General features: G+C 34.8%; 1 protein-coding gene across 3 annotated transcripts in view; it reads right to left on the reverse strand.

Annotated features, from left to right (window-relative positions):
* Positions 1-1,820: 1,820 nt before the first annotated feature.
* Positions 1,821-13,837, reverse strand: part of ahrrb (aryl-hydrocarbon receptor repressor b) — a 65,697-nt gene continuing 53,680 nt past the window's right edge. For 2 of the 3 annotated variants that reach the window (XM_073919561.1, XM_068224610.2), the window contains exons 7-9: positions 8,570-8,703; positions 6,175-6,359; positions 1,821-3,373 (exon numbers count right to left, since the gene is read on the reverse strand). In XM_073919561.1, the coding sequence (XP_073775662.1) occupies positions 2,509-3,373; positions 6,175-6,359; positions 8,570-8,703 (1,184 nt within the window). In that variant the 3' untranslated portion in view covers positions 1,821-2,508. 3 annotated transcript variants of the gene reach the window in all.

Raw genomic sequence — 13,837 nt, forward strand, 5'->3', positions numbered from 1 at the left:
TCAGAATTCTGACCAGAACCAGAAAATCAGAGCACATCACACCTGTCCTCAGGTCTTTACACTGGCTGCCAGTTACATTCAGAATAGATTTTAAAGTATTATTACTGGTCTATAAATCACTAAATGGCCTAGGACCTAAATACATCACAGATATGCTCACTGAATAAAAACCTAACAGATCACTCAGATCATTAGGATCATATAAACTAGAAGTTCCAAGAGTTCAGTCAAAGCAGGGTGAATCGGCTTTTAGCCACTATGCTCCTCGCTGCTGGAATCAGCTTCCAGAAATGATCAGATGTGCTCCAACATTAGGCACATTCAAATCAAGACTGAAAACACATCTGTTTAGCTGTGCCTTTACTGAATGAGCACTGTGCTGCGTCCGACAGATTGCACTATCATGTTTTTCTCTTCTTCTTCATTCTTTCATATCACATTTGACCTGTTTTTATGTTTTGTTTTGTTTTGTTTTTACGCATTTTAATTATTTGTTTTTATTTTTATTTTACTTGTTTCTTTTATTCTTGTTTATGTAAAGCACTTTGAAGTGCCATTGTGTATGAAATGTGCTATATAAATAAACTTGCCTTGCCCTGCCTTGCCTAGGTGACATCTAATGTAAATATCTATGGTTGAAAGTAAGTAAATTGCCTGTAACTCTTAATTTTGGTGTGAACTAACCCTTTAACTATATTTTGGTTAAAGATTTAGTTTTAATATGTATTTCTTTAGAGCTACTATATAATTTGGTGTTGCTCTGACACCTGATCTGGTAATTTAGCAAACAAATATGACAATGACATCACTGCGGATAGGTTTAAAACACACATCATGATTTTGCCAAGTACGAAATCAGGCTGGTGGTTTTAAACATTCCATCAGTTGTAAATATTTTTAAGTTTTTCAGTTTTTGTGGGAAAGTTAGTACATTATTCAGCTTGAGCTAAATAGATCCTTTTCACATTTCCGGGTTTTCTCAGCAGCGAAAAACACCATAGTTGGGTAAAACCATGAGAGCATGAATGGGAGAGTAACACAAATATATATTTTTTGCAATCTAATTTGCTTAAAAAAAAAGAAGAAGAAAATCTCTACAATAGTGTTTTCACAACTTAAAATAAATAAATAACATTTGTGAAAATGATAACGACAATCAGAAGAGAGAAAAACAATGCATAATTGTATATAAGTGTGTGTGTGTGTATCAATATTAAATTTGATGCAAAGATGATATAATACTAAGTATGGCTTTATAAATGTACATATGCTTTAAAAAAATCTACCCATTAAAATCTTGAGGATTTAAAGAGGTAGTACACCCAAAAATGATGACCCAAAAAAAATTATATATATATCAATGGTTACAGGTTTTCAGCATTCTTGAAAATATCTTCTTGTGTGTTTAATAGTACAAAGAAAGTCCAAAAGGTTTGAAAGAAGTAAAGGGTGAGTAAAGGATGGCAGAATTTTATGTTTTTGGTGAACTATCCCTTTATATTGTAAATAACAAGCTATTTTTAGTAGCTGCATCATCTGCGGTCAATATTAAGCTTTTGTGACCTGACGACATTTTAAAGGAATAGCTATTTACTCACCTCCCCAAACCTTTTACCTTTTCAGTCTCTTTTTTCTGTTGAACACTATCTATCTATCTATCTATCTATCTATCTATCTATCTATCTATCTATCTATCTATCTATCTATCTATCTATCTATCTATCTATCTATCTATCTATCTATCTATCTATCTATCTATCTATCTATCTATCTATCTATCTATCTATCTATCTATCTATCTATCTATCTATCTATCTATCTATCTATCTATCTATCTATCTATCTATCTACTTATTATTATTTTTATTTTTAATTTTTAAAGAAGAAGCAGCTGAAAACCTGTAACCACTGACTTTTATAGCAGGAAAAACACATTATAAGTCAATAGTCACACATTTTCACCATCCTTCAAAATATCTTTTTGTGTGTTTAGAAGTACAAAGAAAGTTCAAAAGGTTTGAAAGAAGTAAAGCGTGAGTAAATGATGGCAGACTTTTATGTTTTCGGTGAACTATCCCTTTATACTGTAAATAACAAGTCATTTTAAGCATTTTCTGCGATCAATGAGAGTTTGCGACCTGACAACTTACTTTAAAGATATAATTCACCCTAAAATGAATATTTGCACATCCTCAAAACCTTCTTAGTTATTTTTTCGATGACCACAAAAAAAAATATATATATTTTAAAGAGAGCTGAAAACCTGTAACGACTGACTTCCACAGAAGAAAAAAGCTAATACTATTGATGTCAATGGTTACAGGTTTCCAGCATCCTTCAAAAAACCTTTTCAACAGATAGTCAAAAAGGTTTGGAACAAGTAAAGGATGAGTAAATGATGACAGAAGTTTCATTTTTATGTGATCCCAGCGTCGTCATCACCGTCTTGTAAAAAGGGTGTATTAAAACAGAAAATCAACTATTGCAAGCAACAGTCAGTCAATATGGTCATTGCATGTGAACATATGGGTTTCCTTTGAGCACAACGTTGCTCACAGTGCAATTTGCAGGGATATTGTGTTGCACGTGTCCTTGAATAACCTCAGGACACCAAACGGGAGAATCATCAGGTTCTTGTTTGATTATGTGCACCCGGTTATGACCTCTAAACTCATAAGCCAGCCGCTGCATGTTGTTTTTATGCTCATTAGTGAACATATATCCGTCTTGATTCCCGATCGGCACATCCGAGTGATTCAGGTCTTTATACAGGACACACTTTCGGGGTCTGCTCACTCCTGCACACAGATACTTGTGGTGTCCATTGGTGTAAGGACTGACGGTGGTTTTACCTTTTTGATAGAAGCTGCAGTAGTCATAATACTCAGGCTCGGTTTTCACCTGCGTGTAATCAGGGCGCCAGAGCATCCCGTATGCATTACACCCATTTTCAGAGTCAGAATCTTGTTCGGTTTTGATGGCGGCTTCGGGGAGTGTGTTAAAAGCTTCATTTTGCATCATATATCTTTTCTCATCATCCACTTCATACTTCTGTAAATGTGAGTTGCAACCAATTCGTAATTTAACAGAGTAGTTGTGTTTTTGGAAGCTTCCCGGTTGGTAGTTTTCGTTGGAGTCTGTGCGCAAGGCAACAGGACAGCGGGCATCCCATGATGCATCATCCGTCTGCAGTTTAGAGGACACTGAAGTGGAAACATGCGAGTTGAGAGGCTCGTCTTGAGTTTTGCAGGCGTCTCCTCTGTATTTTCTGCTGTATGCCCATGAAGCGTCCTGAGAAAAAGTGCTCATCCAGTTATAACGCAGCTCGTCTTCACTGTCATATGACCCTCGGGGAGCTCGCTGCCTTTTCTCACTGAAGATGGCACAAGTTGGATGGGTTAAAAGATTATTTATACTCACAAATTGTACTTCACATACTGTAAAGCATGCATTTTTTGTGCATTATTATGATTGGGTATTGTGTAAATAACACAGTATATTGGTATATTAATGAAGCAGTTTTGTTATGCAGTAATGTTAAAAGGTTTGGGGTCGGTACACTTTTAAAAGTCTAATATTTAGGTCTTTATTCAAACTAAGGTTGCATTTAAATGAAATAATTGAAAGCATTCTTGTCTGTGTGGTTTTTTTTGTCTGTAATGTTTAATATTTTATTTTATTAATGAAGATGTTATTAGTAATGTTTAAAGGTTTGGGATCAGTAACCTTTTAAAATATATTTTTACATTTTTCTAATATTTAAGTCCTTATTCTCACCAAGGCTGCATTTACATGAAAAAAATTGTTAACATTGTGCTGTTTTTTTACAATAATAAATGTTTAATATTGTATTTTTATTAATGAAGATGTTTTGTTATTAATATTTAAAATGTTGGGATCTTTTAAGCTTTTAAAATATACAGTACATGAAGAGTTTAAATGCAAAAACCATCTGAAACAGACTAAGTGCCGTCTGAAATTTCCATTGAAAATTAGCATTTATCTCAGACCCCTGTTTATGTTGAGTTATTTCATTTTAAAGGCCTTTAAAAGTGTGTATTCTTTGCCATAAACTTGAAATTACTGAACTTACATACAGGAGCCTGATAAAAACGCTCACTTTTGAAGGACATTTCAAATGGCTTTTAGAGGTTTTTGCGTCGGAACTCTTCATATTTTTTAATATTTAAGTCTAATATTTAAGTCTTTATTCTCACCAAGGCTACATTTAAATGAAATAAATAGTAATATTGTGATTTTCTACAACATTGAATACCTGTTTTTCTGTTGGAAATGTTTAATATTTAATTTCTATAATTTATTATATTTTAACACTCTGAATCTTTCATTTATGATTATTATTTCATCATTCTAACATGAGCATTTGCTGCTTTAGAAAGATTTATTATTAAAAATGCTGCACTTTTAAATTTTTTAGGGTTCTATGATTAATACAATAGAAATGAATTACAGTGATTTGAAAGCTATTTTGTAACATTGTAAGTTAGGGATGCAACGGTTCTTGGTAAAAAAAAAACGTATCGCCCTGTTATCCTCCCACGGTTCGGTGCGCCCTGTGCTCCGCGGTTCAGAATATGCATTATAAATAATGGTTTGGTGATACAAACAACTGCAACAAAGCAAAAAAGTTCCATCTTTGTACGATTCTGATTGCCTTTCACATGTCTGTGACCCGTCCAATCACCTCTTATTATGTAAATCTGTTGTTGACATCACGTTTCCTCACGTGTCGGTGTGTATGTAGATTTTCTAAGAGTTCAGCTAGGCAAGTGAAGGAGATAAAGCGCAGGTAAGACCAAAACAGCAACAGACATTCTGAAATTTAGATAGACAAATGCCAATTTTTTTGTTGTTGTTGCAAAGATGGCCTAGATCAATGGTGTCTAACAGGCAGATCGAGGTCCGTGTCCAGACCCAGAAGTGTCCTATACGGACCCGGACATACAGTCCAAAGAGGTCACGCAGGTCTATTACTGCAGTCCTGCTCCTGCTGGGTGTTCTTCCCCACCCGATCGCTCCCACTATTTATTCATTCTGTTTACTCACTATCTGTTAAGAACGATTTTTTTCTGTTCCCACAGAATCAAGAGAGAAGAGCCAAACACTCTCTTTGCTTAAGTTTCATTTACTACGATGGTCCTGATAAGTGATAACGAAGCTCTATGTAATGATTGTTGATAAAGATGTGGTTGTCTTGGTAAAGTAAGCATAATGTAAGCAGTACTTTGGATCAATACTCTAAAAGTGCTCAGTTATTAGGATGTGTTGACATAATTATTATCTTGATAATTGGTTCAATTGGAGTGTTGAGTCAAGATGTAAAACAGGAACAAGGGTAGTTTAAGTTTTTGTTTATTTTACTTAAGCATTTTATTTGAGCATACAATTTTCAAAATGCCTTTTATTTAATCAATGTGAGAACTTGCAAATCTACATTCATATCTGTGAAGCCTGCTCCATTGTCAGTTGTTTGTTACCCAATAAATACGTACACTATTCTTTAAATTCTTATTGTGAATTTAAACAGTGACCCTAAAACCAAGACACATACCGAACCGTCAGTAGATTGAACCATCTCACCCCTATTGTAAAAATGTTTGCTGTCACTTTTAATCAATGTAATGCATCTTAGCACAGTCAAATTTTCTCCAAGTTATTTTTGTTGAATTAAAATGTACAAAAATTATATAAAAAAAACTTACTGACCCCAAAAATGATAGTATGTACTTTTTTAAATATTTTATCCTGGCACTTTAAGTCAAAACTGATCAATTACTGTTTAAAATTGTGCACAGTAAGACTCTAACTAAATATTATCAAAATAAAATAATGACAAGTTTTTAATTTAAATAGCTTCTGAACAATTTCATACAACTGAAAACAAAATCAATTTTTTTATTGCATTTATTACAAAAGATGAATCTGCATTGGATTCAATTCATTTCAATTTGACATTTTGCTTTGGAAAATGATACAAACTTAAACTAAAGACATATACAGTAGTCAACAATTTAAGTGGATCAAACATTTCTTTTAAAGCTATTGAACAACACCCATTCTTATAGTACAAATTTGATTGAATGTTGACTACTGTATATACATATTAATATTCACATCACAAACACACATCTGAGAGACAGACAGAACGTGTACCTGCAGCCAGAGCTTCTGTTTTTGCACTTGACCGTCACGCTCTTCATCCTGAGCTCTGTGATGGAGGGCAGCACTAGAGGAACAGCCACACAGAACAGAGCCAACTGAGGTGGCAGCAGCGCTCCAGAAAGCGTCCTCCTCCTCTGACCCTGCAGGAACTTCAGACTGCCCTGAAACTGCATGTTCTACAGCAAACCAAAGCAAAGCAGAGCGAAAGACCAACTCAGTGAATGGATCCACATTTTGGAAACATCACAAGCTCCTAATTAAACAGGGTTTTAAGTCAAGTGCAATTAGTCCTTTAGGACTATTAGGAATGAAATTTAGACTTATATAGTCTTAAAGACTAAGGATTTACTTTTAATGGCATGGTATTATCATGAGAAATCATGTAATTTAGTTTTTTTTCCTGATTAGGGATTTAACTAGAGGTATTTGCTGTAAAAATGTCTAACAGCCATTGTGAATAGTATCTCTTCGCACTAAAAAAAAATATAAATGTAAAAAATAAGGTTTTATTGAGATGTATTGTTGATCATTGGATGGATTGAGTAGCTTTACTTGGACAAAGCAAAATTAAGACCTGTTCAAAGCGATTTAAGAACTTATTTCTGTGAATTTAGGAATTTTTGAGGCCTAAAAGTTTGTTTTATAGACCCAGCGGACACCCTGTTAAAACTTACAATCCTCAAATGTACCATTTACATCTGGAGTTAAATATTTTGAGTTATACGAGTCTGTTGAGTGCTGGATTCTGATTGGCAGATGAACAATCTGTGCAATAATTTTCAGATAAAAGCACAGCTAAAGTAGTTGGCTGGTCATTACCATATTATAGTTTTATATTATTGTGCTGAATTATTTTAGTTAATACTTTAGAGTAACAGCCAAAAATGCTTGGTGTAAATAATAAAAAAAAAAGGTCAGTGCGCCGACATATGGTGCAGCAGAGGTCCGGGCGTCCCGAGTGCGAATCCCGGCTTGTAGACCTTTCCCAATCCTACCCCCTCTCTCTCCCCCTTCACTTCTTGTCAACCTACTGTCCTGTCAAATAAAAGCAAAACTGCCAAAATTAAATCTTAAAAAGAGGCTTTAGATGTGAAGTTCTACACACAGAAGTAATTTGTGGACAAAAACCCAACAAACATCTTGAGAAACAAAATCAGAACAGTGTCTTTAAAGGCACAGTTCACCTAAAATTTAAAAATGACTCACTAGTAAGAAAAACAAATTAGTATGGGAGTCAATGGTCTCCAGCATTCTTCAAAACATCTTCTTTTGTGTTCAACTGAAACAAGAAACTCAAACAGGTTTCTAGGTTTGCTACCTACAAATATATTAATGTTTATATATTATTTGTAATACAATATTGTGCTTTAATACAACTAGTATGATATATGACCTGCACCTTTAATTTGACCTGCTCAAACAAACACTCTTTTTGAATGTATCAAACAAAACTCCAATACATGCACAGACGACAACATGTGCATTTATAGCAAATAAACTAATGTAAATATTATCCCTCTTCCTTTTTGAGCGCTGTCTTACACCCCTATGATTGGTCATTGTCTTCACACGCTCAACAGAAAGGGCTGTGATTGGCTTTAGAAATTAAAGTAATGTTCATAGAACAGTGACGGGGGAAGAACAGCCACATTTACAGTCTATATGTGCATAGTCCGCGGTTATCACAGGTTTTCCATAATAGACACAGTGGAGAAAACTTGTAACTCAGGCACGCTCGAGTCTGGATCCACAAGTATCACTTTAACAGCCGAGAGGAGAGGAAAAGTTACCTCACAAACAGGCCAGCCCAGCGGGTTAAATGTCCAAGTTTTACATGGAGTTTTACATTTTACAGTTTTTACATGGAGTTTTACAGCATCTTTCCCCAGTAGTGAAATAGCTGCTTGTGACTTTCCAGCAAATTCACAAGCAGCTGAACTGTGCGTAATTATCTACCATTTAATTAGTAGGAGCGCTTTTTTCTTTACTCGCCTCCTTCGCCATAGTATTCTACTGCGACATTGGGCATAGGAGATAAATTACATGAGTACATAATAACCGGTTATGATATATTACTGAACCAATCTCAAATTGTCCCCATCTGCATCTCGGTTTACTAAAGAAACAATAAATTTTGACACCCCTAAATGGATTGTTTTGTTTGTTAAAAGAATTCTGACCTTAAAATGGATTTTTAAAAAAAATGTACAACTGCTTTTTTTCTAGCCAAAATAAAACAAATAAGACTTTCTCCAGAAGAAAAAATTTTACAGGAAATACTGTGAAAAATTCCTTGCTCTGTTAAGCAAAATTTGGAAAATATATCTAAAAAAAATTCACAGGAGGGCGAATGATTCAGACATTAACTGCATATCTCATGACTGACCAGGAAGCCGGAGGTGCTGTCCAGCAGGCATCTCATTCGAGCAATGAAACATCTCGTAAGAAACGGAGTCAATTCAGGAGAAACACCGTCAGGCTGTTCAGCGCTGTACAGATGAGCCGTCACAACATCCTCATCTACCAAAAAACACACAAACGCAAGACACATGACAGATGAATGCAGTGAAAAATATTCTAGTCTCCCTTTTCCGTGCAATTACTGTATAATGAAAGACAGCTGCAGCTTATAAGCTTCAAAATAGATGCAAAAGCACCATAAAAGCATCGTAAAAATAGTTCATACAACTTTTCTGGAATATATTCTTGGCTTTAAAAAGTCATATGCACTGTATTATAGCTTTCGGTCACGTGACTGGAAGAAAACGTCCACAAAACTGCAGTACACTGAAAAACAAAAATGTATTTGCTGCTTGTTTAAACTACTTACCTAATATAAGTTGGAATAACATAATTCCTGACATTTTTTGTGACAACTTAATTATTTTATCTTCAATCCACTTGAATTTGTTAAGTTAACTTAATCGATTTGTGTTGGGACAACATGAATGAATTGTATGGAGCCCTGCATTTTTGTACAGTTTGTTTCAAGGCATGAATATTTAGATCAGCTCTCAAAAGGAAATAAATAGAAGATATGGCAGTGTCAAGTGAAAGTTGTAAATATGTCTAAATATGCAATATATTTTCCTCTACCCATTAGGACATAGTTGTTGGTTGTATGTACTTAAATCTCCTGCAAGGATGTTTCCTTTTCGCATTTCACACATGCACACTTTAATGAGTTGAGAGAAGGTTTAGGTGTTTATATGCCAGACAATATTGGAATAATCGGCAAAAATCTACCTGTTTATTATCAATCCTTCAATACCCTTGCATGTAAACACAAAAACTGAACTTCTACTTCCAGAATAAAGCGCTGTCTGTCAAAACCTCACTAGTCAATAGGGATGGGTGTTGTTAAGGTTTTAACGGTATTACTACCTTTATCGATACCACTTATCGGTTCGATACTTTAACGGTTCTCTAATTGGTACTTTATGAAGTGTTTATTTTTTTTATAAAAGAAAAAAACTATCTGAACAGATTTAACAACATTATTTTATTATTACGTTTTTTATGTAAAATAAAGCAAAACCAGTAATTGTAAAAAAAAAAAAAAAAGAAGAAGAAAAAAAGAAAAAAATTCTTGAAAAAAAAAAATGGTTTGAAGGAAAATGACTTTTTAAAATGTTTTCAACTTTTTTTTCTTTTGGAAAAAAAATCAACATGTTTGCCTTTTCTGGCAGAAGTCAGGATCTTTCTTGGTTTATTGTGCTCCCTGCAGTTGAAAAATACCCTTTTTGCGTTTCAAAATGTAGTTAAATAATCAGATAATGTTTAAGATTCTTCATTAACACATTCACATAAATGAGTTACCGGTGTCAAAAACATAAAAATAAGCATTTTTTTTTATAATTTCTTAAGAATAGTTTATTATTAGGCTGTATTTGTAAATACAGCAATGTAAAAGCATTTAATGTTTAAGATTTATTTATACTACTGCAGAAAAAAATAGTCATCAGTGTAACCGAATGTGTGTGTTTATTAAACCAGGGGTTTTCAAACTTTTTCAGCTGAGGGCCCCTTTGTGTAGGGCGAATTCTTTCAGGGACCCCCAAAAAATAAATATCACGCCACCCCCTCAAATTAACAACTGTACTTAATTTTTTTAAATTGTATTATTCAATACATTTATATTATTATATATTATTCAATAAATTTATATTATTCACTATCTGGATTAATTTTTGTAAGATGTTAGTTGAGTTGACATGGTTTCAGTGCTTCAATCTATTGATCAAATCTTCATGCGCAGTACTCATTGTGGTCTTCTCTCACTGGATTCCATCAAGCCTTATTTTGTGTTCGAGTCGTCACTTTACACAGTTTTTTATGCCGTTTGTATGCTTTTTTTCTGCCTATGCACAGCTAGACTCTTCTGTATTTACCCTTACAGCTGAGACTCTAAATGTATCTAAAGATTTAAAGCTTTGAAGTTTTAAAGAGTTTTGTCATTCATCAGCCTGTTAACAGTTAACTGTACTGTTGTAACTAGCAATACTATAATAGTGGCTGTAGTGGTTTAGTGTGTTTTGTTTATTTTTATTCCTTTTTTTTTTGTGCACATCATAATTTACTCAAGTCGACAATCCTGACTTACACTGATAAAAAATAATTTCCTAAATGCAATCTAGAATTGAGTATTCAAGTTCAAAAAGCCACAAATTTTACTTTGCTTAATTTTAGAAGCTTTGCTGACTTTAAAATGTTCATACCAGTTTGTTCTATTAATAATAATACTGAACGTTACATTTAAATTATTTACACAAATAAATATGGGGAAAAAGTGGAACATCTTGAAAAAAATGCATTTATATTCAGAGTATTAAAATTTGATCAGATATGTTGAGCTCCCATAAATTCAGAGCACTAATACATTTTATTTTTTAATAATTAATTAGCCCTATAACATAACACAAACACATACATTATAATTTTTAAATGCTATAGTGGTTTTACTCAGTGTGTATACAATTTAGTTTTATTTTTCATCTAGTTATGAACCAATGTAAGAGGTCCACTGCAGAGCTCATCCAGCTGTCATTAGTGTAACAGGAGTGAAACTGAGCACTCGCTGATGTGATGACAGCTCCATTCATTGTTATTGCAGCACTTTTTGCTTTACAATTTTAATATGTTTGTTTGCCATGCTGCAAAGAGGACCGTCTGATATTTGTACAATGCAAAGTGTAAAGCCTGTCGCACTTTGGACGAGGTGCAATGTTGTGCCGTGTCTTTAAAATGCTATTTGTTCCCCATGAGTGAAGCCTGCGCAAAGAGGCGCGCGCTCCGCAGCACCCAGCTGATCGATTACTTAGGAACGCAAGCCATATACAGGGAAGTGCTTCCAGCCTCCGATAATGTTCTTATTGATCATGTATTTGAACTGAATCATTGTCAGTAAATAGACCTGAGCATTCATTTAGTTGTTTAGCGTAAAAGAGGTAAGCGTAAGTGCAAGGTAAACGCCGTCAGGTGCAGCAGACAAGCGCCAAAAACCACAGGAAGTGCCCGGCCAGAAGCGCTTATTCAAAAAAAGTCCCCGTGCACAGAGGCGGGCCGCTGCGCTTCTTTTCCTGTGTCACGAAAGTGTCAACTGCATTTAAATGACATAAGCATAAAGCTTAATTTTTGCAGTACTTTTGAGCTCAAATTATTATAAAAAATATATTAACCTTCAGAATGATGCGAGACACAAAATTCAACCATGTGGGCCCATTGATTACCCCTTATCTAAAAATTTTTGCGGCCCCCCTAGCGCCATCTGGCGGCCCCCCAGGGGGCCACGGCCCCCAGTTTGAAAACCCTTGTATTGAACGATTAATATTATACTAATTCAGAGACTTTATGTTATTGACTGCTCGCACAACGATGTGTCAGTCAAAAACTTTTCATTTGTCTTTCTGCAGTTAATGCATCTTTGAAAGACGCTTGGCCAGATTACTTGAATTTCTGCTTATACAAGAAAACAACTTGTTACCTTTGTTGCAACGGGCATTGTCGCTGTCCACTCTGGAAACACAACCCGTTTGGTTCACTACGCAAGCTTTTGAGCTGTGTGTGCGCGCGAGTCTGTGTCGCGAGCTATGTGTGTGCGCTTTGCGCGAGCCTCCACTGAGCGCTTGCACAGGCGAGAACTGTAAAGGCTTTTATACTTGACGTGCTCACCTTTGTACTATAAAGCGAAAACACGAGCTTTCCATGTAAAAATGCCAACCTTGCAGACGAATATCGCAAATTAGAAAAGGTTGATCAGTTAAATTATGCTATAGTAAGTAATGTTTATTCAGTAATAGTTCTCCAGTACCGATAGCAGAACCACCAACGTCAGAGCTTATTGATACTTCGGTCTTTTATAATTTAGCACCGATACTGATAAAGTAGAGAGTTATGGTTCCCATCCCTTTCTAGTCAATTAAAGTAGACCATTGACTATTTGATGTTTTTTGCAGAATATATTCTAGATGTACATTATTACTTACAAAATGTATATTGAGAAAGAATGTTATATTTCTGTGACTAAGTTAACTAATCTTCCCATCCTCAGAGTTATATTCTTATTTCAATACTGTATTTAAGTAGTTTTTTGAAATATTGTATTGTATTAAATCTTTTTTTTTATATATATATTGCCATCGTCGTTGGCTATATTCATGGCAAAAACAATTTAAAATGAAATAGAATAAATTGAATAAAAACCAGTCAAGCAAACATACACAAGTTATATTACATCAGACTTTTTACATTAATAAAGAAGTAAAATTCACAATATTTTTAAGGCAATATTGTGCAAAACAATCATTTAAGCAAGTTCACATCATACAAAAGACTATAAAAAATTAAAAGCAGGACAGACCAATAAAATGATTATTTTCTGAATTATTTTATTATATATACATAAAACAGTCCTGTCTGGTTCTCGAATCTGATTGGTTGATAGCCGTGCAATATTCTGCAATAACAGCACTCGTACAGCCTCCTCACCCTTCTGTATTACTCTGCCCACATAGAGTGACACCAGATCAATAAACTCACTACAGTTTGACAAATATAGCAGCTATTAGACAACGCAATGTACTTTTGAGGCTTTTTTTAGGCGAGAATGTAGCTATTTAGATTGCAACTATGCAGTTAATTTATAAGGATAGTGCCTAGTTAAAATATTTATAATTTATACATCGCATCAGTGTAATTTATATATCGCAATATATAAATTATAACAGCACATTGCCATCCATCAACCTGTCATACTGAACAGAGCAAAGATGGTTGACGTTGCCCATCCACAAGATGGCGACAGAGACCACATAATTGGTGGCACGGTGACTCAGTATTTAGCAGTCACCTCACAGCAAAAAGGTCACTGGTTCAAGTCCCGGCTGGGTCAGTTGGCATTTCTTTGTGGAGTTTGCATATTCTCCCCGTGTTGGCGTGGGTTTCCTCCGGGTGTTTTGGTTTGGCCCACAGTCCAAAAAACATGCGATATAGGTGAACTAAATAAACTAAATTGGCAGTAGAGTATGTATGTGTGAGTGAATGAGAGTTTATGGATGTTTCCCAGTACTGAGTTGCGGCTGGAAGGGCATCCTCTGCCTTAAACATATGCTGGAATAACTAGCGTTTTATTCCGCTGTGGTGATCGCTGATGAAT

The sequence above is a fragment of the Danio rerio genome, chromosome 2, assembly GCF_049306965.1.
Source record: "Danio rerio strain Tuebingen ecotype United States chromosome 2, GRCz12tu, whole genome shotgun sequence".
Taxonomy (NCBI): Eukaryota; Metazoa; Chordata; class Actinopteri; order Cypriniformes; family Danionidae; genus Danio; species Danio rerio.